Genomic DNA, 26,978 nt, shown 5'->3' with positions numbered 1-26,978 from the left:
GTTTTCTCACTTAAATTTCTTATGTCATTCGCTGAAATTCTTGAAAAATGCATCATGTTTAAAATCCTGTCGCCAATCTACTTGTCTGACTGTTTGAATATGTACATCCCACTTAGAGTTTGCACTTGATGTTGGACATAAATCGTCTAGTTGTCTCCAGAACAGCATAGTAATTAGTGAAAAGTCTGTCAGTGTATAAGGGGTCCAAACCAGGAAACATGACTGTGCTTTAGAAAATGTACTGTGACAAAATCAATATAAAACAGGATTGAATGCTGTTAGTTACTTGGAATTCTTAATGCAAACGTGACATTTTGAATGCCCACAAGATTAATGACACAACTGTTTATAATGTCCTGAGACTACTTTGGTATGCTATTCTCAGATAATTCCAACATTTCTACTGCAGGTGCATAATCAACAATTAACTCAAACCCTGTAAATTGAAGTCTTAATATTTATTCAGCATTTGTAACTTTCATTTCCATGCACTATCTATGTTGTTTTTGAAAACATCTAAAAATAGCTTGGCAGTGATGACTTCTTATTATGCAATAAACTCATTCTAGTATTCTATTCATTTTAAACCAAATATGAGCTGTTTATGCTTTGCATGTGTGATTGGCATATATTTATATCACACAAATAGATGTCAGTTTTCCGAATTTATTCGGATTTCCGAATTTTTTATCAATTTCCAAAAATATTTTCAAATTATTTTATTCTTAAAAAAATAATAATAATAATTTATTTTTTTTGGATTTGAAGAGTTCCTGGACATAGAGCCAAGTGCTACAGTCATTTGTGGTTAATTAAAAATAAAATGAGGACAAGCACTAACAAATAGCAATTTTGTATCTTAAAGAGACCCCCTGGCCATGAGGCACTGTGCTCTGGTTGAGACGCTCCCTATGGATCACAATTGTCCATATTATTTTCAGAATTTGTTTGGCAAGTCACTGGCATCTCTGGCAGGGTCTTAGCTAGCCACCCGTCTGGCCGTCATTTCAGACGGGGAGTTTGCTCCTGGGACGGCAAAATTAATGCCTTTCACAGATGCTAGATTATAAATTGTATGTTTTGAGAAGCTAATTAACCTTTTTAGTTGACCCAATTTGTAGAACAAGGCCATATGAGCACATATTTGAACTCTCTGAACCCCCAATGGGCTATAGATGTCTGGCAAATGTTTGAAAGGTCAAATTAGGACAGGCAATTTTATTCAAATGACGGGCAACCCTCAATTTCTAGCTAAGACCCTGATCTCTGGTCATTGGAAAACTCTGTTTCCTTGATATGATGGGATAGCTAATGCAAATGTTTTGTTTATGTTTTTGTAGATTTCACCAAGGAGTCTGTTTAAACTAATCCAGTCACTTGAAGAAGACCCCAAGGATAAACTAGACATCTTAGAACTTGTTATTGGAGACAAACCACTCAAGACACTGGTAAGATGATAGTTTATGTGTGTGGGTGTATGTATTCAGCTGGGGGTGAATATGAATGTGTGTTTGGTGTCAATCTAGGATAATATGAGAAATTGTCGTGTAACAGTAGATAAACAGGGGCCTCAGTTATCTACACTTGTTGGATGGTGTTACTAGAGTAAAAATAGCATAAAAAAGCATTATACGTAACATCTGCAGTGATTAAGGTGTGTAAAGGTGTGTGTCAACAATAAGGTGATTTAGAGTTAGAGAATAAAGGTATTGTTTTTAGCTGCTGGAGTGCATCTATTGTCTCATATAACACAGGCAACATCATTAATTTAAGTAAGCCAAGTTTTTTACGCCAAAAATAATGATGTCGCATGTTATATGAGGTGATAGATGCACTCCAGCAGCGAAAAACAATACCTTTATTCTCATTCTTAAACACTTCAATTCAAATAAATATATTAATCATAAGTATACCAAATTTTAATCAAATTAAATCCTACATTTTAGAAGGAATTACCTTGCGTTTAGAATCGATCAGCCCCATTGTTGCTATGCACCTCCAATTGGTTAGCCCATATGAGTATCGTGTCGATACGCACATGCTAAAATGTGTGATATTGTGTCATATCACACGACCAAGAACCAATAAGATTGCAGGAACTTTCATAAGTGTTTAAGAGTTTGATATATTGAGTCATGTCTTGTGAAAGTTGGAAAATGTATAAAATGAAAATTATCTAGCATTAGTTACATTTGAAACACTAAAAAGAAGCCTTGTTCATGTCTCCACAAAAGAGAGCCGATATTAGATTTCCATAAAATAAAAGAAGACCTCACTTTAATGACATTACATGCTGTGGATCAAATAAATTCTATTGATTGAAGAGTGGTTTGTCCAGTAATAATTTTACCTTGATAGTATTATAGAAAACCAGAGTTAAATCGAACAATTCATCTGGAAACTGAAATATCATTAGTTCTTGTTTGAAGGACACAAATTCTGTGATTAAATTATATAGCGTTTATTAATTGTGTTGAAAACAATCACATGTCTCGTATATCTCCCATTTGAGCAAAACCTAAACCAAATTTTAACTCCCAGTTCCAATAATTGATTTTTAATGCTAAAATTCATTATGTGTCCAAGAACTAAGCAAATATTCATTTTGGAAAATTCAAAAGGCATTAGATCTTGCGAAATGAAACCCACAGACAAATCTTTTTAAAACTATATTCTTTATTGTTGATCCCAGCAAATTGCAAACAGTTTATAGAATAACAGCATACCTGGATCACAATTCTGTAATTCAAACTGGAGTGATATTTATCTTTCAGTATTTTGTTTAGGCAGTGACAGCATTTGGTTAAATGTTAAAAATTGCATTTTTGAGTACATGTGGCACATTTTGACCCGAGAGACTTTACCAATCTTGATTTGTACAAGACATTTAAATCTTCTTTCATCAAATTAACTCTATTTTTTGTTACTCTTCAGGTTATGAATCTTGCTCTCAGCTCTTATGTTCTGAATTTTTTATTGTCTTTGTAAAACTAGTTGTTACTCAGTTAAATATTTATTTAAGTTGGACATTTGAAGGTAACTTTTCAATTTAGATTGGTGTATGTGGGTGCACACCAGTAGATGCTCACCCATTGACACTCTGTATAAACAGGGTCCAGGAGCATCTCAGCTCTTCAAAAATTACACTTTCTGCAAGTTGAAAGTCAAAGATAAAGACAACTAGTGCAGAGAAAGCCTACGGAGTCCAGTGAATTTTGCCGACTAAATCACCCTATAGGCCATACAGCTTATGCCAGCTCACAAATAGCTTGGTGTTTCTGAAATGTAACACATTTTGAAAGCTTAGCCAAATCTTCATAAAAAGTCAGATCCTGCAAAATTTTCAGACAATCTAATACCCAGGCCTGTAAATTAAGAATTAAATATGAATCAGGGCATAATTGTTTGTTTTTAAGCCTTTCCTAATGTATTACTCTAAATATAATGCCACTTCACCACTTTTCAAAACACTGATTTTTCCTCCAAAAGGTATAGGAGATTCCTATTTACAGGTGTGCACTCATATCATTTATTTCTGACATGAAAATGAGTTTAGAATTGTGTGTTTGTGTCGTTATCCTTGCAGGATTTCTGTTACAGTAGTGAATCAGCTTCTAATTTCAGCATCATGGAAGCCATACGCTTATGTGTAATTGTAGTTGCTTATGCTCCAGATACCATCCGAAGTGCACAGATGTTGGTAAGTGTAATTATTCACTTTGCTATCAGACAACAACATTTCAAACAATAAGTTTGTTGTACTTTGAGCAATTTAAAAATTAAGCAAAAAAATTTTGAGCAATTTCAAAATTGAGCAAAAAAATTATTAAGTATCACATCTCTTGTAACTCAAGCAATAATATATGTGACCGTCCACGGCGAATGAGCCGTAAATTCCTCCCCCGGTCAATTTTGTTTTATTTCATGTTTAGAAAATATACTTAAAAAAATACTTTAAAATGGTATATCATTTGACTTCAAACGATATCCAGAAGCGGGGTTATGGTTTGTTAAACTTTGCTCCTTCAACAAAATTATAGCTTTTTACGCTTTTTACATGTGTCTCTTTTTCCACATTGTTGGCAATAAATATCAAACAGTCATAATTGGCGGTCATTTCAAATCATCCCCAAGTCAACGAGGTTTAAGAAAGTTCTCTCATTGTTAATTGTTGGTTATGCATACCTGTACAAAATACAATGCCTGGTAACCCACCACTTGAACAGGATTTAGCAATATAAGCAAACAAAGACCAGAGCTATTAAAAGTTCTATAGCCATCTAAGGTAGAAGCTTAATATCCACTTCAACAATAGGATTATTGATTAGTTTTTGACTATCGAAATGAGACGGATGTCGGGCCAGCTTAAGTTACCGATGAATATGACGTTCGTACACATTTTACACCGTAACTCAGAATACAATTTAGGGAATTTAAGGCTCATTTGTGCTGCCGGGTCACATATCTAGTGGTGGCAGCAAAAAATGTTGTTACTTTTTTCTGCCTAAACTTGGTGAATATGCAACAATTTTATTTGGGGATAACTGGACTGGGGTGGGTGAAGCTCAAGTGTGGTGTGCAATGCCCTCAATACTCCACTTTGGTGCTGCCACTGAATTTAATACCAACAGAGGATGCAGGGATTTATATTGTTGCAAGGCTTCACAATATAAGTGGCAAAACAGGTCCTGCTTGTATCTCTGTATCTATCTATCTATCTTGAACATTGTATTAAATGTCACTGAAAATATTTTCTTTCACAGACTTCCCTAGATGCACTAGTACCGCAACTTCTATTGCATATGAAAGAAGAAACCAAACAGAAAGATAACCATCCTGTAGCAGCCAAGGCTGAGAGAGAGACTATCACTACACTAGGAGTATCTATCAAGTCTCTCATTACTGGAGCAGAGTCTTTAGCTAGGTAGGTATACAAACACACCAACAATTGAGTGAACAAAAGCTATTTATTTCTTTCAAGGAAATTTAAGAAGTCTAAGTAACTTTTACACAGTTTCTTTCACTGACTGAGTATGTAAATCTTTCCCCCAACTTCTTTACCTGCAGGGGCACAAGTGGTCCAAGGAGAATTGACACAGTGAATACCACAGCTAGCTTTAAGAGTTCTAGTAATTCACAACAGGGTAGTTCTGTGAGGAAGATATCCCGCAAGTCTGGTGTCGGCGGTGGCGGTATTGACTTAGGGGATGAGGATATGAGAGAAGATTTCAAATTCAAGTAAGTACATAGAGCCGCTAACTCATCATGGGCTTAAAAAGCCAATAGTAATGCTGGATCATCATCATCATCAGTCGGCTGCGGCGTAGGTGATTACAAGCTTTCTCCAACTATTGCGATCTTGGGCAAGTGAAACAATTTTGTTTGGCTGTAGCATCACTTCAGTATCTCCCGGAAGATAAGCTCAAATATCCGTTGTGTATGATGTCATATGGGTTCTGCGGCTTCTCTGCCTTATGTATAGATAGTAGAATAAATTATCTTCTACAGCAATAAAATGCCAGTGAAATCTCAAAAGAAATTTTAGTGGAATGGAGATCCATTATTTCTGGTTATTTTAATCCATTAGTTAGCATAAACTGGCTTGCTTACTGCAGTAGAAACATGCTGAAGTGGGAAATGTGGTCTTACCTAGATTAGTCCAAGAGTCATTTTAGAGGTACTGTAATTTCACAAGCTTTCTTAATTTTTGTGTGACTTTTGTTAGAGAGTTAGGTTTGCAAACATTTTGAATTGCTGCCACAATGCCAGTCTGCCTAAACTTGCATACTTTATTGAAATGCTGAGGAAACAATTAAGATTTACAATAACAGTTTGACACTTTCCATGTAGTTCAGATGTAAGATTGTAAGACAGCATTTCTTTTATATACATATTCTTTGCAGGTACAATGATGAAAGAGTGCGTAGACGGTATGAGGATGACACTGATGAGGCTGAACCAATGAATGAATTCCGCAAGCCAAGGGATATGTTGCTGAGTGTGGTGTCCGAGTACTACTGCCACAGTCAGGCTAGGATGAAAGAATTAAGACCTGGCAATGAAATCAAAGCACATAGCTCATTAGATTTGCTGGATCAGAAATGTCATTTGGTAAGTCATGTTATACTACACCCAAAGTAATACAAAAACAGTATGTAAATGAGAATCGGAGATACTGCATGTGTACACATGGTATGTGCCCAGCAGATAGGCCGCCCTCTCTAATTATAATAAAAAATTACATTGGCCGTGAGATATTTTCGAGAGAATAAAATCACTACATGTTCAATTCACCGGCAGATCCGCCATGAGCTGTTGTGGCGTGTGGTGGTGAACTCAACGACATATAATCGTAGGTGCGCGCTGGTTCGAATCCGAACGGTTCTGATTTTTTCTCTCCTTTATTATAATGCCAGTTTGTCTGAGCTCCATTTCTTTAATTATTATATATTTTCTCAGGCATGAATCCTCTGGATCCTCGCATTTAATATTTAATGTCTCATATTGACTGATGTCCTGCTAGGGCACAGCAGATAGGCCACCCTCTCTAATTATAATAAATTTTAATTTTGTTATTCTTTACCCAAAATGCTGAAGTAATATTAGTAATAACTGCCAGTAAGGATTAAAAAAAGCTGAAATAGCGAGGTAAAGTGAAAGAAACCCCACTGGTTATTGTGGCCGTTTAACATGGAGTTCTATGGGGGACCTACAGCCATAATATATGATTTTATGTCAAAATTGCTCTGGTTGACCTACAAACAACAAATTTGGCTGATTCCATTTAGGTGTAAGTTGGGACATGTGTAAACAATACAAATATGCCAAAAATTCAGATTTGAAAAAAAAATTAACCAATTTCATAATATATGATTGTACAATATGGCTTTAATACACAAACAAAAAATACACCCATATACACTGCTGATTATATTTATGTTGACTTTTTATTTTAGAGAGTAGCTGAAGTTGCTCATACTCTACTGAAAGTTGCCCCTCATGACCCTATCACCATGGGATGCAAAGGATTACAGCGCTACATTACTCAAATGATCCCACAAACTGATTGGAGTAACCAAGATTTGAGACCAGCACTTATTCTCATTCTCAAGAGACTAGATAAACTGTTTCAGAAGATCCACAAGAAACCTACACTCATGGTAAGTTGAGCTCATGTAGACTGAGCAAGTTTGAAGTTTCAGCTGACAAGAAAGAGTACCACTGTTGGTTTTGAGTGAACCTTTATGACCTAGCTGACTCGGGCTTGTATGGTTTTACTTTATAATGTATTCTTGTATTCTTTATAAGTTATGGTAAACCACAAAAATGACAAAATATCTGCAAATTGTATTGTCCTATATATATTTAGCCTTTTTTCTTCCATCTATTAGATATTATTCTTTCATTTAACTTAATGGCTATTGCTTTTATAGGCTTTTGTAACTTGACCAACTTATTTTGCATAGGTACTTGCCTGTGCATTTTCTATGCATATAAATCACAGAAAAAGATTTGCCATGGAATTGATTGATAAAAAGGTTGACTTTCAATGAAGTTCTGTTGTATGTTTGTCTTTCAGGTGCATAGAGAAGTAAAATATTGAGAGATGTTTCATTATTTTGTGGTTAGTAAAATGGCATCATAGGAAAAGTCGTTTAAAAAAAGGATTAAGAAGTGAATTTACTGATCTATTCAATAAGAAAATTTTCAAATCTCTTGAAATAAGTTGACTTACATTTAAAATTGCACATATATATATATATATTTTTATTTGTTTCAGCGCCACATGGATTGGGAGTCGGTGGCTAACTTTCTCAAGGGTGTTTATGTGACATTAACAAGACAGAGTATCATCAGTCATCTACCACATCTGAAGGTTAATTTCTTTATAAATTCTAGTTTACTGATAGAGTCAAAATAAGTGTATGTTCCTGACTCATCTAGTCTTTTAGTCACTTAATTCACTTAATTTGTATCGTGAAGAGGAAAATGAGTTTCATTTCAATCATAATCATTTTTTTTCTATTTTCTTAAATTAAACTGAATCCTTTATTTCTAAAATGAATGTTTACAAAGTATTTGCTTTAACTGATATTATAACAAAAGAAGCCCTTGTTCTGAGATGAATGCTTACGAAGTACCTTGAACAAAGAAACTGCAATTTTGGCTGTTTTTTCAAAATCAATGCTCCTAACATCTCATTATCATTTGATTGCATCAAGCATTGGTTTTTTCCTCTCTGCATATAATGCACTACATATACTCAGAATTAGGTTTTCATATCTTTGACATGTGTCACAATTACTGATACAGACTAGATTTGCTGGAATGGGTATTAGTAAGGAGTTTACCGGGCCATCTCATGGTCCAGCAAAAATTGATTATAATTGACATGAAACTCTTAAACAGTGGTTGTTTTCCTTTAATTTCATTGGTTCTTGCTCATGTTATATGAGACAATATAGTACTTCTGGATGTGTATTGAACTGCGCTGTTGCGTGTTTCGTTTGCGTGGAACAACTCGGCGTGCTGCCTTGTTGTTCTACTTAAAATAATGCTATCCCCTGTGTTATTTCAGGCGATAGAGACACGGCTGGGTCTCTTGTTCACATTACATGTAAATATTCAATAATATATAAGTAGCAATGGCTTATTGCATTTTGTTCCAAAATTTTAATTTATTTATTATTTATAGGTTTATTACAAGTATTCATGTGTAAGGTTATCTATTCTTGATTGTTTTTCTTTTTATTCCAGTCTCTCCTAAACATCTGCCTGGCACTACTGCTTTGTGATGGCTCTCAAACTGGCAGCGGTGATGGCGCCCTCTCCATTCTGATGTTGACGAACACGACACCTGCTGGTGGGGTGCGATTTACACCTCCACCAGTTTTCTGCTCTGCTGTTGTCAGGGTCGTTGCTATGCAAATGCACTGCATGAAGGTATTTGACAGTTGTCCAATAGAGATTCAGAAAATATTAAATTAACACCATTTGCCTTTTTTGTTTATTGAAATGGTCACCATGTCAGCAAATTTCAATTCAATTTGTTCTAAATGACAGAGCCTTTTCTTTTCAAACTGTTGGCTAGTTTACAACCACATAATGAGCAATAATTAGGTGGGGAAGGAAAAAAGGAAAAACTAGAATTGATCTTTGCTTTGTTTAATCAATTTTCTATACAGTAGTTTTTCACTTGTTTTTGTTGCTCAATTAATATCATTTAACACTTTATCTAATTAACACACAATGCACTAGATTATTGACATCTTCTATTGTAGTCACACTGTCTCACTTTTTTTTAAAGTGAACAAAACAATTTATTTATTTCCTGTGATCACATTTTGTATTCTTAACAAAAGTAAATATATCCCATTTTAAATTCTGATACTGTTTAGACTCTACTAATAATGTGATGACATGATGTGAGTGTAACAAAAGTTTTACCCCAATGCTGAAATTGTGTAGTCATGAATTCAGTTTAATGTTTAAAGACTGGAAGTATTGGATCAATATAAATATCCCAAGTACCTTATTTTGTACTTCATTGGTACTTGATGTTCACATATTCTCTTGACAATTTGACAGTCTTGACAATGCCTGTATCCATAGGCTGTTCCCTTGTGGCGTGTGCCCTTGTTCCGTGTTCACTTGTTCCCATGTGACCTGCCACACAGACAATAAACCTTTGTTTTGCTTAGTGGCCGTATCCATAGGTCTGTGTGGCAGGTCACATGGGAACAAGTGAACACGGAACAAGGGCACACGTCACAAGGGAACAGCCTATGGATACAGGGCCTTATTAGTGATTATAGATAGTAATACAGGGCAGCCACTGATAGTAATATGAGGCAGCCATTATTACTTTGTTACACACATGTGAGCACTTTAAAATTATCATTGTAGATAATTTTGAACTCATATGGCAGATAGGTGTCAGATTTTATTTCCTAAGACGAAAACCAAAATGTTAAATTGTCATCATATATTACTAACAAAAGCTTGATATGAACAATTGTGTGTATTGTCATAATCCTGGTAATTTTGAACTTTTGATGGTGTATGTGTATGCAACTTTTGATGATGTATATGTTTGTGAGAGGTGTTTGATTGAGGGATGTGTGTGTTGGTTTTCACCATGAACCGTGGACACACTCGTGAATAAAATCTTGATAATAGCGGACACACAAAAACCTAGGGCGTCCAATATAGGGTGACAGACATAAATATGCATATAAGACCATGTTTGAAAAAGGGCCTTGGTCATGGGTGCAATACATGTCCTTGGTCTCTCATGTATAACCGGTGTAAAAAAGTCCACAGTATGGAGATTAATTTTCAAGTGTGTATTTTGTCTTATAGGAGTAATTTCAGATCCTAGCATCCTCTTTTTATGACATTTTCAGAGATATCCATGAAAAATGTTTGTTCCTAAAATTTTGCATTTGTGAGTTATACATGATTGTGTGTATTAATTACACTGCTCAATAGGCCACCTGCAAGAATTTTTTTGTACATAAACATTATGTAGCCAGATTTTTCCAGTGGTATAAAAATCTTTATTTTTTTGTGAAAAGTGGGGAGACGAGGCTTTGAATCACGAAATGCCCCTTTTTGGTGTAAAATCAAAGGGGGGCCGGGTACTGTTGTCCTCAATTTACAGTGAATACTGAGTAGGTGTGTGAATGTGTAGTGGAATGTGCGGGAGGTATATGCCTATATTCTGGTGTGTATATGTATTTGTGGGGGTGTTTGTGTGAGGGTGTGCACATGCTTGCTTGCAATCTTTAAGGCAATGATTAAATAGAAGCAATATTTTACTATGTGCATTAGGTACATAGATTCCTTCCAGGGTTGGCAGAGGTTACTCTTTTTTGTTCTGTTTATTTTTGTTTTATATTTTGCTTTCATATTTGCCTAGTCAACCACCATGCATCATGTGCTTTACATGTACTACTAATGAATGCACCATGTGCCTATATGCCAATGATGTGGTTCCAACTTAATAGTCCAAATTATGGGTAAAATTAGAGTCCAAATTTAATTTCAAATCTGCCAATCAGAAAAGAATGCACATTTTTTTTTTCTAAATTATGCAAATAATTCCAAATTTAGGATTTATTTTGACCAAATATTTCAAATTTACAATCGAATAATGCCAAAGAGTCATAATTTAAGATTAACAAGAATCAAGCCAAATTTCAAGGGGATGGAAATAATGCCAAAGAGTCATAATTCAAGATTAACAGAATCAAGCAAAATTTCAAGGGGATGGAAATAATGCCAAAGAGTCATAATTCAAGATTAACAGAATCAAGCAAAATTTCAAGGGGATGGAAATAATGCCAAAGAGTCATAATTCAAGATTAACAGAATCAAGCAAAATTTCAAGGGGATGGAAATAATGCCAAAGAGTCATAATTCAAGATTAACAGAATCAAGCAAAATTTCAAGGGATGGAAATAATGCCAAAGAGTCATAATTCAAGATTAACAGAATCAAGCAAAATTTCAAGGGGATGGAAATAATGCCAAAGAGTCATAATTCAAGATTAACAGAATCAAGCAAAATTTCAAGGGGATGGGAGCAGGGAAGTTTTAAAAACACAAGCCATTGGAAATAGTCAAGTCTACATGTTAGGATAAAAGGCACATAATTGGAGGGGGGGATTTGTGGGAAAATGAATCCAGCCACAAGCCACAGCAGATTCCATTTATCTATCTTTTAGGTATAAACTTGGGAAGTTGTTAAACCCAAAAGTGGAACTTAATGTTTTTTGTGATTGAAATAATGAATGTCATTTAGTTTTTGATTTTTGTGTTTCAACCAAAGCAGCATGATATGAAAATGCATGTTTTAAGGGTCATATGATATTATTTTGTATTTTACGTACTTAATTATCCACATTAGTTATAGGTACTTTGCTTGTTTGGTAACAAAACAATTGTATTTCTAACAATAACAAAACTAATAGAATTGTAATAACAGGGTAATTCTATTCACCAATAGAAAACTGTTCCCGTATTTATACCACCATCACTAGTAAAGAAGTCATACTGCCATAGATACCCGATGTAGAAATTGCACCAGTGCCAACTCCCTAAGATCAATAGTTCTTGAGATATTCACATACACAATCATGCTTCAAAATGTCCATTAACTAATGGTTTGCCTAGCACATCAAAATTTCCAATCCCGTTAACATGAATATTGTACAAATGTTGATTGTTTCTCCGTTGTTATGCCGTTCCAATTTTTCTTGCTTTCTTGGACTCTGTGTGTTTGTCTTACCGTACGTGCGTACGTCTATGTCTGGGCTATTGACCATACATGCAGCATCAATATTGGATAAAACCAAAGGCAAGTCACATGTCTCCTGTCATTTCTTTATCATTTTTTTAATCTCGATATGAAAGGGTTCGATTTTCGGAATAATTATTTACGTTATTAGTGCATTATGCTTCTTTCATAGAGTGGTATGACTGATTTCTTACATAAACATTCATTTTCAAAGTAAAACAGGGTTGCAGCTTCATTTTTATGAATTAGGTTGTTTACACTTTTCAAGTAAAAATGAAAAATCAGTTATTAACATGGTTGTGATACATTTTCATGCATCACTTTCCAAGGAAGGTTATCAGTAAATATAAGCATTTTACTGTGTATAGAAGTAGATGATATTTTGTTGGTATTTTCTTAAGTTGGTTGGTGTATAGACAATAGACAAAAAAGAGAGTATTTATTTAGTATTTATCATTATTCGTTAGTAGGTAGCACTTACAGTTGTAGAATGAAGGTAGTCAGTTTATCTGCTCATTCTTTCATTTGTGTATTAAATTTCTGACTTTGGAGATCATTGTTCGTATTATCTATCGCTAGAGGTAGAGCTTAATGATTGAACAGGTATGCAAGCTCATTTGAAGATGATTTTGGTTACAACATTGGTTTAGTATTTGAAACCTGTTCTTGAAAGGAATTCAAACAAAGAATATACAATGAAAATCGAACCCTTAATATTTCTTGTTATTAAATTTTAACTTTCTTTTGTATCATATTTTTATTATTATCTTCTTTGGGTGTTGCACAAAATCAGTGTTTTTCAATTTTTCTCTTCTTGTGTGTTTTCTCTGCTTATGTATGTGGTGTGTTGGATGATGTATCCCTTGTTTATATATATGTTAACCTCAATTTCAAGCCTTTTTTCCAACTTTATTCTTTGTTTTCTGGAATGGTTGACTTCAATCTGCAACTAACCATATCTTCTAGAATCCATAAATCTCATTGTCATGAAATAATCATTTATTGCTTCCTGACTAACTCATCATTTTCCCTGTGACATCTCACTTAAAACATCTTTGTGCATGATTGGTGGTCAATTTGCATTTTTAACCATCATTTGTTCTTTTAGCAATTTTTAATGCCTGCAGATTGTTACACATTGATCCGAGTATTTAATGATTGTTTTCTTTTAGTACGAGTCATTTCAACTGAATCTATTTATCCTGAAAAACTTGACCTGTCTAGCTCTTCAAAATACACAAATTAATGAAATGTTACCAAAACGTTATACCAAACTGTACTTCATATTGTGATATTGTTTTTAAAGATGCCAAATCAATTAAGATACAAAATAAATTTGAATTGAATTGAATAGAATCAGGTAAGGTCAAGGTTTGTGTAGACTATAGTTTGCAGCAGCTATATTTTGCCTGCTTTGAACCTAATTGAAATCAGCAGCACTTTAGTTCTTGTTGCAATAGCTGCCTTTTGTATTTAACCCAGTACCCCAGGTATCAAATTTGCACACATACCTTTGTTTTTATTCTAGACTCGATAATTAGGGATCACATCCATCTAAAGACAAAGTAAATTTATGAAATTATAGCATTGATATAGTTTAGTGTTTTAGTATTTCTTGATACTTGAAAGATTCTACCTGCTTGTCCTAATGTGCTAAACCCCCCAATTGCCTGTTTCATTTTAAATAATACCCTTTTCTCTACTTTAATATGACTGGAATGCATCAGTATAGCTTGATATTTTTTAACCTTGTAAATATTTTGATATATAATGATATAAATATTTGATGGATTCAACTTTCTTCTCTTGTAAATTCAATTAGTCAAAAGGGTCATGTGATTATATTTTGCCTGTACGATTTTGCATACAAATATTCAAACTCACACCATTCACATACCTTAACATCATCATATTGAACAATTTTGCCTGATATTAACTCTCAGATTTGAAATTGGATATTATAGTTTTGATAATATGTATTGCATGCTGGGTAATTCAACTAACTTCATTTTAATAGACCTTTTCAAACCAACTTTTAACAATTCATTCCGATTAAACCCGAAGCATGAAATAGTGACCCCAAACGCTTCCGCAGAAATAATGCGAAGTTCCAATGTGTAACAGGCATCATATCCACAATGAACGTTTACACAGTCAATTGTGGATGAGAGAGGTAGTTTTGGCAAGGATTGGTTAGTCACATACTCAATGCGCAATGGTGGTATGTCTTGTGTAACAGATTGACTTGTGGAAGAGCTGCTGAATATTTTGTCATTATTCTTGAAAAAATCTAAATCTACCAAGTAGCTTAGGTGTTATTCAATATGTTTGTCAAATATTTTACACGATGACCCGATGTTGACATTGGCTTATTAAGCTGATTTTTGCCAAAAGGGTCCAAATTAATGGCACTTACTCGGTAGTCGCTATCTTGGAAAAATAGCTTGAAATGGACTCCCTCAACATTCGTTCAACATTGAGGAGATTTCTAGCCTGACATGCTCGTACGTGATTGGTTGCTCAAAGTCCGAGCAATTTCTGATGGTTTCCAAATGGGGTTTGAAAAGGTCTATAGCAAGTTAAAATAAGAGAGTGAGTATGATAAAAATGAGTGACAATTCAAAATGTTATTAACACCAGGTGTTCCTGAAGTAAGTATTTCCTCACTAGGAGCTAATTATTGTCATGGATGGAAATAACAATATGACAAAACCTTAAAAGATTTGATCTTAAGATTGAATTCTTAATCAAGAATATTATATCCTACTTGTAAAATAGAGGGTATTTAGTCATATAGAATTTAATACAAACATTAGCATTTCTTGAATTAGAAAGTAAATATAATACTAATGATAAAAGAACAGAGAGGTTGGTAATTAAATTAGCCATAAATTTAGTAGAATCAAAAACTGTTCATCACATACATGTACTTTCTGTTTCCAATACATTCAGAGTTTCAGCTACTTTTGTTACCTAGTAGGTTGAAACTAAAAATCTGTTTAGATACATTTTTCAAGTGTCACATAAAATGTTCATATTTAATCAACTTTAATCATTGCAAAATACAGCACATACCAGTTGTGAGATTCTTTTCTGTTTTTCCAGATTGCATGGAGGGAGCTATTTGATTGGTTTACTATGTCACATGTTATTCCTCTCCTACAAATTAGTGGATAGCAAACTCAAGAAATAATCACTTTTTAATACATTGGTCCTGACTCTTGTGATGACTTTGCAGGATTTGTACACATTGGAGCAAGTATTTGGAGGTACATCAGTATTCAGCTCTGCGGAGAGAACGGAGACTATTTTACTCTACTTGGTGCTTCCTCTTTGCTTACGAGTTGGCTGTGGAAGGAAAGGTAAAGACGGGTTGGAGCCTTCAGGCCATATTTTTCCAATATTTGGAAACTTAGCTTAAATAATATATTATTTTTGCATTGTAAATACAATGATTTTATAGGAAATAAGTCAAGAATCTACTTTTCACATTTATATTTCCATATGTATTGCAGTTACTGAGTTATGACAAATAATAGTACAAAACAAAACTTTTTGCTATTTCCCCCTTGGGATCTCACATATTGAACCCATACCTTTCCCTGTTAGTGTGAGCTTTATTTTTCTCAATATTTGAGCACAAACACCACTCCAACTCACAGTAAAAGATTGCTTTTTCTATCATCTCATGTTTTGTAGTTATTTAAGCTGAAATTATATAATCACATTTGCCAAATATACTTTTAGTGCACTTACCTAAACTTGCAATAGGCCAATAGAAAGAAGCTGTGCCTAATGCAAAAAACTGCTAATTAGATGTTAATAACTGAATATGATTTTGTTGCAGTGCAAATGACAAATTAATATCAATTCATGTATGTGCTGTTTAATTATTTAAAGGTTACTTGCTAATCTTGGCGTCAACGCACCCACATTATGCTTCACTTTTCTTTTTATTGGAACTAATTTGTAAAATACTTACTCCATTTTTGATAAATTCTGCAGATTCACCCAAGATACGTCCATCAGACATCTCATTTGCCCTGACTGTGATCATCAATGCTCTGTTACCACCCAAATCTGGCTCCCGTCATCAACCTCCAGTAAGTGCAGGAGCAGCTGCAGCATCTCCCCCAGGAGCATCTCAAAAAACATGCGGTGCTGGAGATGTACCTAGCCATGCTAGTGTGACCATTAACAGAGATACCAATGCAGTTGTTACAGATACCCTATATGAAGCAGGCTTTCTAGGTGAGCAATAACTTATTTAGAATGGTTCAAGTTTCATTTTTCTCCACAATGATTTTCACTATATATATATAATGGTATAAACAGCATCAAAATTGAATTCTGAGAATTAAACAATTGTATAGTGACCACTAATCCCAGAGATTAAAGCTTCATTTGCCCTATTGGATTGAAATGCATGGAGAAATGTGTGGGCTGGTGTGATTGGTCGCTAGTGGTATTTCCTTTATTGGATATTGGACCTCGAAATACTCTGGATATTCCTTTCCAAAGCACAATGTTTAGATATTTCATAATGCCATCAAAACAACTGATGCGCAGTCATCAACTTCTAATCGTTATAATTTTGACATAATGCAGAATAAAGTAAGCTTCTTTTTTTTAATTGTCAGTGAAAATTTAAGGAGTTAGAGGGCAGCATATGAATTATTTAACAGTAAAATGTATTCAGGGTGCAGGTAAGTAACCTGCAGGGGGTGGCAGACAGGGTTAACAAACAGTGTCATCTGATCCCTGTTCTCTAGTTCAAGTGTAATATGATTTTAATAAACAGACAAATATCTATTTGGAATTCTGCAAAAATCATAAAATATCTTCTTTTATTTTTCATTTTCTGTGTTTCTGCTCATAGGTCTGAAGATCATGTTAGTGTGTTTTGAACACTTGTTGTCGCGGGAGTGGTTTCGTTTAGCATCTGCAGTTAAACAACTTGGTGAAGGAATGCATGGTATGTCAATATTTTTGTATATTCTTAAACTCTGTGTATATAGTCCGTCTAACGCTGAGTAACGCCATATTGGATTTCACAGTGGCAGTTTTGAATCGTGCATGCTAACTTAATTTGTTCATACGTTGGTGACGCAACCACGTGACGCAACCACGCACTGGTTAGAATCTGTCACTGAGAAATCCAACATGGCCTTACTCTCAACGTGAGACTAGACACAATATGATATGTTATATGTCAGATATTTGCATTTTTATGAGCAGTATATGTGTGCCAAAATACTCTGCTAGTTAGATGACAGTTCGACATTTTAGTCAACATTGGAAGGTTCAGTCTGTATACTGACACTTACATATGAGCAAATGAATGAAGCTTCACAATTTTCAGCACTGCTAATTTCTTAATTTTGTAGGGCTATTCTTCACTTTTTAACATACCTACCGATTTTAATTTTTAATGGTTTTGCAGGGGTTATCGGTATAGTTATAGGTCGATATTCCGAAGGGTAGTCCAGAAACCCAACAAAAGTATTATAAACCCTAATCCTTACCCTAATTCTAAAGCTAACCCTAAACATAATCCTGACTCTTATTCTAATTCTGACCCTAGCATTAATCCTAACCTTAACCTTAACTCTAACCCTATTTAGCAATTGCAAAGAAAGGAAGCTGAAATCTTGTAATTTTGCTTTATTTTTTTGCAGGTGGAGTTGCTATGTGGAGTTTCCTAGATTTCTGTATTACATTTCGTTCACCATTATACATCATGCTCAAATCTTTCATCGCATTCAAGGTGAGTTCGGATGCTGGTTGAACATTAAAGTAAAACCATGTTTTTTTGACAGTTACAAACACATAATGATATACTGAAGGATTGAAAACAAAGTGTCCTGGATATGTCCTTGAGTGTACCATTTCGATCACCACCAGGTTTGATTTTTTTTGCTCGCTCACTTGTGACCGTACAGCTCGAATGAGCCGTAAATTCCCTAAACTGTATTCTGAATTACAGTGTAAAATGTGTATGCAGGTCGTATTCATCGGTATCTCTAGCTGGCGCGATATCTATCTCATTTTGATAGTCAAACACCAATCAATAATCATATTATTGAAGAGGATAATAAGCTTCTACCTTAGAAGGCAATAGAATTTTTAATAGCTCTGGTCTTTGTTTGCTTTGGCTAAATCCTGTTCAAGTGGTGGGTTACCAGGCATTGTATTTTGTATAGGTATGTATAACCAACAATTAACAATGAGAGAACTTTCTTGAACCTCGTTGACTTGGGGATGATTTGATATGACCGTCAATTATGACTGTTTGATATTTATTGCCAGCAATGTGGAAAAAGAGACACACGTAGAAACGAAAAAAACTACCATTTTGTTGAAGGAGCAAAGTTCAACAAACCATAACCCCGCTACTGGATATCGTTTGAAGTCAAATAATATACCATTTTAAAGCTTATGATGTACTGTAAAAGTAGAAATATTCGCGAGGTTTTTATTTTCGCGAATTTCGCGAGTGGACATAAAATCGCGAAAATAAAAACTCGCGAAAATAACCTTTAGCATTAGGTTTCTATTGTATTAATATCAAAACCGCGAAATTTAATTCTTGTGCAATTGACCAAATCTTCAAAATCGCGAAAATATTGACTTTTACAGTATATTTTCTAACACAAAATAAAACAATTTTGACCGGGGGAGGAATTTACGGCTCATTCGCTGTGACAGGTCACAATTTATTGTATGTCAGATCACCCTAGTTTTTCCTTTCTGTCTAATTATTATTCATTCTGGTCTTTATGATGACTCCATCCTTTAATTGTAATACTCGCATATATTATCTGTTTCTTGCATGGTCTTACGCCATGCTGGGGTGAATGTCTTGTTAATAAAAAATATTGTATTATTTGGTCACTGAGACACTTCTTCAGGGAGAAAGTGATAATTTAAGTTTCTCCAGTAATCTGCTGTTGTTCTGTGTGGCGCAGTTGGATATAAAGCATTTTAGTATGTGTGGCTCGTCTTAAGTGGAGAGTAACGCCATGTTGGATTTTACAGTGACAGATTCTAATCATTGCATTTATGGAGTTACGTCGCCAGCATACGGACAAATCGCCTTTCTACGTGTGTGTATATGCCCTGTGGGATTTGGTTAGCGTGCACGATTCAAATCTGCCACTGTGAAATCCAACATGGCGTTATTCTGAACTTAAGATGAGACATACTATAGACCAGAAATCTTGAGTGCTGGTCCTGATTTTTTTGCTCTCTTGATCTATTATACATCGTTTCACCTGAATTTTCCTCCCTGTTTTCTATGTTCTGTAAGTATAATATTTCATTCTTATTCCACTCAATCACATTATCAAATTAGTTGAATAATAGCACAATACCATAACTACGGAATATGTCCCATACCATGTGATTTAGAATAAGGGTTTAATAACTTGGGGGTTAAAAATTGGACTTATTAAGGATTAAGCTAATGTTCAGGATTAGTGTTAAGGAGGCACACAGGATCACTAATTATCCATTATTATTCACCTCATAACTCGAAAACTATTTATGTAAAGTATATAAAAGTATACATTTTTTGAAAGGAAATGAGCTCATAAATCCATTTAAAATGTCAGTTTTGGGTCAAAAAGTACAATTTTCGGGAAAATCCCAAAAACTGTAAAACATGAATTTTATTAATTTAGACACATAAATCTAGAAAGTGTTTTTTTATTTTTTTTTATTTTGCTTAGTTTTTAAAATATAGGCAAAAAATGAGTAAAAATGTGTGACCCGTGTTCAAATTTTTGAATCATGGGTGATAAAAAAAGTTTTAGGCCCTAATTTAAAAAAATGAAAAAACACTATCTAGATTTTGGCCATATCTAAACGTTCGACTCAAAAACTTACCTCAGTGATGCTTCATTTAGACGCTATGGCGGACCAAAAATGGTTAAAAGTGGTCAAAAGTGAACTTGTCGAAAATCGCGATTTAGAAAAATACAGCGGATTTTAGGTCCATTTTTGAAGATTATTCCATAAATATATAATCCGGTGACTTGTGACGTTTGGTCAAGTAAGAAAATGAGAAGGGGCGTCCAACTGCAGCAGATTGGCATTTTTTGGTGATTTAGAAGGTAAAATATACAATATGACAAAATTATCCGTGCACATTCGGCAGATGTTTATCCACATGGAGCAGCCATTTTATTTACTGCAGTCTTGTTTCCATGGTGTAGCAGAGCGTCCGGCAAGGCCGCGGCGTCGCGTTGGCGTTTGAGGAGCGACAGGGCGCGTGGACAGACAGACAGGTTACGCGAATAAATTGCACAGTGCATGGTCGTGTTGCTGCGAACGAAACCATAATTATTTAAGCACAATTTTGTCCTGTTCCGTAAAAAAAGATCATGCTCTGTATTAAAATTTGCGGACATCAGAACATTAAAACTCAATAAAAGTAGCATAGAATAACTGACAAGCAATTATTTTAGCAGATAATCAGAAAGGTTTATGAAATGAAGAATAAATTGAGACATAATCATGATAATTGCGATTTCTGTTTTGTCCTAATTTTCATAATTTTGCTTTAAAAATGCAATGTTTTTAATTTATCGATTTTGGTGATTTTCTTTTCTTTCTTTTTTTTCTTTTTTGGTGTTGACAAATATTGCATTTTTATGTTCATTGTCCTTTTCTGAACCGCAAACATGATGTTGTTACTTCTCGTTGCTTTTTCTTTTTTAGTTGGTGCTTGAGAGCTGTTGAGAGGCACCACAGTCCACAGCGGCCCGTCCGCACCAAAAATAGGCATTTTAACGCCCGTTATAGCTAGGCCTACACCACAGGGGAATCCCAAGTAAAATTTTAAAAGATTCTGATGTGTCATTACTCAATATTCCGTTTTTGTTATTGTAATTGTTTGTTGTTATCATATTTTATTTTTAACTTTTTACTGAATATCAAACACGTACAAAAGTCATAGGCCTATTATAGGCCTAAAGCCACAATAAAGTTGTAAAATATTTTGTACCGCATAAAAAGTGAATAAAATACAACAACAAAAATTAAAAAGTGTGTCTGTTGTTGTTTTCAATCAAATAAACGTGTAAAAAGTTGTAATATGTCATGAATAAACTTGTAAAACGGACAAAAAGTAGGCCTATATAATGTTAAACGGGCAAAACACGGAGAGGTCACAAGAAAACGAAAAAACATGGAAATTGACATAGCCTAACAAAACCGAATTTCAAAAGTAGAAAACGGAACACTTATGGCTTTAAATTAGATTGTGGTTTATGCAGTAGGCCTACCGTATATAGGCATCATGCTATAAAGAGCGTTTTAAAACACTGCATATGAAAACATTCACGAAACAGACAAACATTGCAAATAAAAAGGCATTCAGCCAAAACATTCGCAAAAAGTGTTATAAAACCAAAAGCTTTTATCGCAATCATGGCATATGGTAGACCTAATAGGCCTACTAATGGAAATGTAGTTAAAATGGGTTATGAAAAAAGCTCGAATTTGCGTTTTTGATTATATTTCTCGTTTGAAATTATTATTTAGCATTAAAACATTCATGAAAATGCTTTCATAAACATGATAAATGCGTGCTCGCTATACCGATTTCAAATATAAACATTTTTGACATAAGAGTTGTAGGCCTATGCCTAGATGGTCGATATATATGATGTATTGAAATGTCAACGTTTTTGACATTGCGTTAATGGTCATGAAATGAATGAATGAATGAATGAAATAAAACAAATTTTTAAACATAAAATAATAAGCCTAATGATGTACTATACGGGCTAAGTCTAGCCTACTAGCAAAATATTTAGGGCCTACGTTTTTTATCGTATCTACCAGATTGCGTCATCATTACAGGGCTTCTTACGGGTACCTACTTCTTACAGATAAATTTCATCTTTTCAAGTTCAGAATGAAACTTGAAAAACAAAACAAAAACAAACAAAAATTTCACTATAAAAAAAGACTAATTTATACCACTATACCGGCACTTTTTTGGCGAAATTTATCGAGTAGGCCTACTGATTCTGGGGCCGGGGGCGGTGGTGGTCTGTCGGCCCGCAGTTTCGCAATGCAATGGTGCAAGCTTTACCTACCTTGGAAGAGATCAATACGATAAAATACGGTAGTGATCGCGATTGACGACTCCCGCGCCTCAATCAGCAATCACCTCGCCCATCCGGTTTACCATGTGTGCGTGTCTTTGCTAGCTATACGCCGCAGTACGCGTTACCAGTCCGCGATCTATTGCCGGAAAACAATGATTTATTTGCTTTTGCATTTTGACCAATTTTTAATGAAAAGGGTCTTTAAAATAGCTTTTCTTATGGTTCAAATTTTAAGATTTCTTTAAAATCTATTAATGACAAGATAAAATACGGTTTGAAGATGACATTAGTGATGAAAACTCAATTTTGGCCATGTAACACTTCAGTGATCCTGTGTGCATCCTTAAGGCATTGAGATTATTCCATATTTATTAATGTTTTCTTTCCTCCAGATGAGGAAGGCAATTTGTGAGAAAGACCCTGAAGTGATGATGCAGCGCTATGTCACTCAAAAGCTCTCCAATAACCTACACTTTGGTGTACCAAAGAGTAAAGCAGAAGTGATGTTAGAATTGGTGTCAGAATTGAGACATCTCAGAGACAACATGTTTGTACCAAGAGGTAAGGAGCTTTTTCAAGTACGGTTCCATGACTTCAGCTCTTTTAATGCATTTCATGATGGCCATAGGCTTGAATTGTATCAATACCGGAGAATGCCGTTCGGGCTCGTCAACGCTCCTGCAACATTTTCTAGGATTATGAGGAAATTGTTGAACAATCTTGACAAAGTAGTAAACTACATAGATTATTAGTGTATACAGTCACTTGGGAAGAACACTTAGAGAAATTGAATGAACTGATGAAGAGGCTCATGCGAACTTGACTGTTTAACCTTTGAAGTGTTATATTGGCTTTGAGCGTGTAGAATTCCTAGGTCATACTGTTGACCATTCAACATAAAAAAGTTTCGAGAGATATATCAAGAGCGATCTCAAGAACCACTGAACCAATACAGGGCTTAAGAGAGCTCAATTGCTCTGAGAGCAAAATTTGTGTGTTCAATTCCTGTTCATGCAAAAACACAAGCCACATATGTAAAAAAAAATGTAACCATATCCGTACACATTTTGCAGTATCTTCATATTCTTATTTCTTGCGCTATAATGTGATATAATCAAGACAAATTAGTAATTTTTCCCCAAAATAGATTTCCAGTTTCTGTGTTTTCTACAGTAAGAAAATAATTACATCCGAGGAACAATAATTCCTACGTGGATGGGATTTCAGCATATATGTTGGAAACAGAAAAAAAATGAGTCATTTTACAAGATTGCATCACAAATCTTTGCAAGTATCAGAAACATTAATAATACCTGTGTACCAGTATGATGAATTTTATTACCCATCTCTTTTACAGATCATCTTAAGATTACTGATGAATTGGCAGCATTGACTGGCCAACGAGCTCAAGTCTTTGAAGAGATGCAAATTGTCTCGCCATTCCAACAACGAGGATCCTTCATCAGCAGATTAACCAGAAAAGGTAACAATTGATCAAAATGAGATTCTCACTTTCCATCTCTCTTCCTCCCTTCTCTGTTCTCACTGTGTATCTCACCCTTTCCTTTTCTTCCTACTCTTTTTAACTTCCCTTCTCCCTGTCATATTTGAAGTGGTAAAATTCGTTGCAAAATATTGACAAAATTAGTATTATTTTAGATGTTTGGAATTTTTTTTGAAAAAAATCTCTTTTCTAAACCAGTTTTTCAACAACACATTGATATGCTTTTGAACCTGAACATATTTGAGATAAAATTAATATTTCTTACAGTTAAAGAAATATGAAAGTATTAACTATCTAATTTTGTTTTACTCCCACCCCACCAGCAACCATAACATCCCGTAGAAATTCACATCGTGCCCCAACCCGACCAGGTTCTCGAAGAGGCGGCCCTCCTCCTGGTCGAGCAAGTTCCCAACGAAATCAAGAAAATGCAGAGGCAACCGACAACAATGCTGCAGATCCTTTCAGCCTCAACCGTTCAGGAAGTTTTGGCAGACGATCAACTCATCAGACAGACACCACCATCTCAGAGGCAGATGATGAGCAGGAGGAAGAGGATAATCTTGGATCGCCTCTACGAGGATTTTCCTCTGCCAGAAGACAGACCACCAAGCGATTAAGTCGAAGCACCAGTGCTAGGCGAAGAACCCCAGCCCCAGAAAAGATGAATCTGAAGGAGGAGATACGTGAAAATGTTGTGCTTAGTAAGTTTCATTTTCATTGATGTCATGCTATAGGGACATAAATAATCATACTTGCCTGTAGAGACAACATAATACTTTTACTCTAATTTGACCCAAAATTGTAATGAAATAAGTGGTCCGTTTTATCTAGTTCATAATAACTAATTCTACATTTAATAAATGATAGGCTGGCTATTCCAGTTTAAATCCATACATCCCCTATTGAAGATATGAACTTATGTCCCACACAGGGAGTGTGAATTTCAAATGGGGCTATATTACCTGAATGTGTGACTCCATTTGAAATATATACCCTTGTGTGAGGGGATGCTGTTGGCTTCTTTTGCACAACGATAATTAATGCTTTCATAATTCTCTACATAATAACTTGGGTATTAAATTTTAAGAATATGGTCTGGTATAACTAATCAGATGATTTACAATGTGTTTGATTTCTTCTTCACAGTGGAAGATCCTCTAATTGAGAAATCTGATGATGATATAGAAGATGGATCAAATGAGCAATCCCGACTACTCAAGCAGGCAACACCCTCGCAGAAGCATCACACCTTCTCGGCACCCGTGTCCCACACAGACACAGAAGACGATATGGAAGGCAACCAGGAGACCATGCGATTGCTAGATATGGACAAGGCACCAGAAGCAACCATTGCAGGGAGAGGGGGTAGTGCTGGACAGCATGATACCAGGGTATAAATTGGCGTCTTTGTTTTGTGTGTATGCATACCCCCCACACCTATATGTTGCTGTATTGCTACTATTAGAAGAAACTGTTTTTTGTTTTGAATCAGTACGATCAAAACAAAATACAATGAGGTAGAGATTTTAGGGTTAAATTTATTTAGAATAATACTATATAATACATATGTTGATGATTATTAATTTATCATAATATTACTCCACTATAAATATAATCTAGACAGATTTAAGACAAGCATATGTTGTAAGCTTTTGTGACCAAATTGTTTTTATTATAAAAATATATGAAGATTATAAAAAGTGGTATACTCAGATTGATACAGGTGAGTCCTACCCAATTGGGCTATTCCACTTAAAATCCATACACCCCCTATGGAAGACATGACCTTAATCTCCAACACTGGGAGTGTGAATTTCAAATGGGGTCATCTAAATGGGTGACTCCATTTGAAGTCTACACTCCCTGTGTTGAAGATTAAGGTCATGTCTTCCATAGGGGGTGTATGGATTTCAACTTGAATAGCTTATTGTTTGTAAGGATATTCTTGTAAAAATATAATATTATATCTGCACTATATATACTATATATTCCAAAATGGAATTCAATCTCTCATGTAATTAGATAAGTGACAGAGGCAGTGCATATTCAGATCAAATTTTCAACAATATATAAGAGTTGATGATTAAAGTTGATCTCCTGTGAATTTAGTATGTGTGCAAAGAAATCTGTTTTATGAGATTGTATTGGAATTCTCACTGTGTTTCGAGGGCTCGGAGCAACATCTCTGTTTTTCAGCAAAAATGAGATTTTGGTACCCAAATTTTCAAAAAATAATGGTATTTTCTGTGACACCAAAGACTTGTGTCCATTTCCAACACCAATAAAGCTACAGACCAGTCAAACAAAGCCTTATATACAAAGGCTTATGAGGCCAGAATTATTGAAATATAATTTTCTCAAAATGGCCAAAATGGAGATGAGGCAGTAAGACCTGAGCGCAAGAAGACCGGAAGTCCACTTGGCCCCTCAACATGTATACACTAAAGATGCGTATAGTTTCTTAGGGTTTTATAATGTTTAATACATGTTCCAGGGTGAAAACATCATGAAAAGTTGTGAAAGATTTGGCCCCTGAACATGTATAAAACATTGCCAAACTATACCAAACTATACGCAACTTTAGTGTATACATGTTGAGGGGCCAAGTGGACTTACGGTCTTCTTGTGCTCAGGTCTTCTACATGTTGCATTGAGTCATCTGTAGAGTAAATCAATGTGATCAGGTCATCATCCTAAGCCATTGTCAACCCACTGCAGGGTCTGATCAGATGCATGCTTTTAAATCAGGAGTTTGCATACAAAATGCTTTTCACACAAATACCTGAAATCACAACCAAAGAGGTGCTGCTACCATTTTATAATACTGCCTTTGTTCTAGATGCACACTGCCAAAGGTATTACATTTTTTGACATATTTTGTTATTTTTAAAACAAAGCTATAAAGCATCTCAGGAATATGCTGAACTAAATTTGAGTAAACTCAGTGTTTAAAACTGATAGCACAATTTAAGTTGAAGGTTGACCATACATATGCAGTCATAATACAGTGATTGTGTTTCAATGGCCTGCATACTGGGTCCACATCTAGCAAT

General features: G+C 34.9%; 1 protein-coding gene across 1 annotated transcript in view; it reads left to right on the top strand.

Annotated features, from left to right (window-relative positions):
- LOC140154375 (protein unc-80 homolog) overlaps positions 1-26,808 on the top strand; it is a 157,233-nt gene extending 130,425 nt beyond the window's left edge. The window contains 17 exon segments of the mRNA XM_072176942.1: positions 1,341-1,448; positions 3,587-3,700; positions 4,764-4,924; positions 5,068-5,238; positions 5,904-6,111; positions 6,957-7,160; positions 7,781-7,876; positions 8,758-8,943; positions 12,337-12,360; positions 15,539-15,662; positions 16,306-16,551; positions 17,180-17,275; positions 17,979-18,067; positions 22,811-22,979; positions 23,776-23,901; positions 24,246-24,626; positions 25,072-26,808. Coding sequence (XP_072033043.1) covers positions 1,341-1,448; positions 3,587-3,700; positions 4,764-4,924; positions 5,068-5,238; positions 5,904-6,111; positions 6,957-7,160; positions 7,781-7,876; positions 8,758-8,943; positions 12,337-12,360; positions 15,539-15,662; positions 16,306-16,551; positions 17,180-17,275; positions 17,979-18,067; positions 22,811-22,979; positions 23,776-23,901; positions 24,246-24,626; positions 25,072-25,322 — 2,754 coding nt within the window. The 3' untranslated portion in view covers positions 25,323-26,808.
- The last annotated feature ends 170 nt before the right edge of the window (positions 26,809-26,978 follow it).

The sequence above is a fragment of the Amphiura filiformis genome, chromosome 6 (assembly GCF_039555335.1).
Source record: "Amphiura filiformis chromosome 6, Afil_fr2py, whole genome shotgun sequence".
In the NCBI taxonomy this organism is placed as follows: Eukaryota; Metazoa; Echinodermata; class Ophiuroidea; order Amphilepidida; family Amphiuridae; genus Amphiura; species Amphiura filiformis.
Note: the sequence above shows the minus strand (reverse complement) of the source record. Positions and strands in the feature narration are given on the sequence as shown.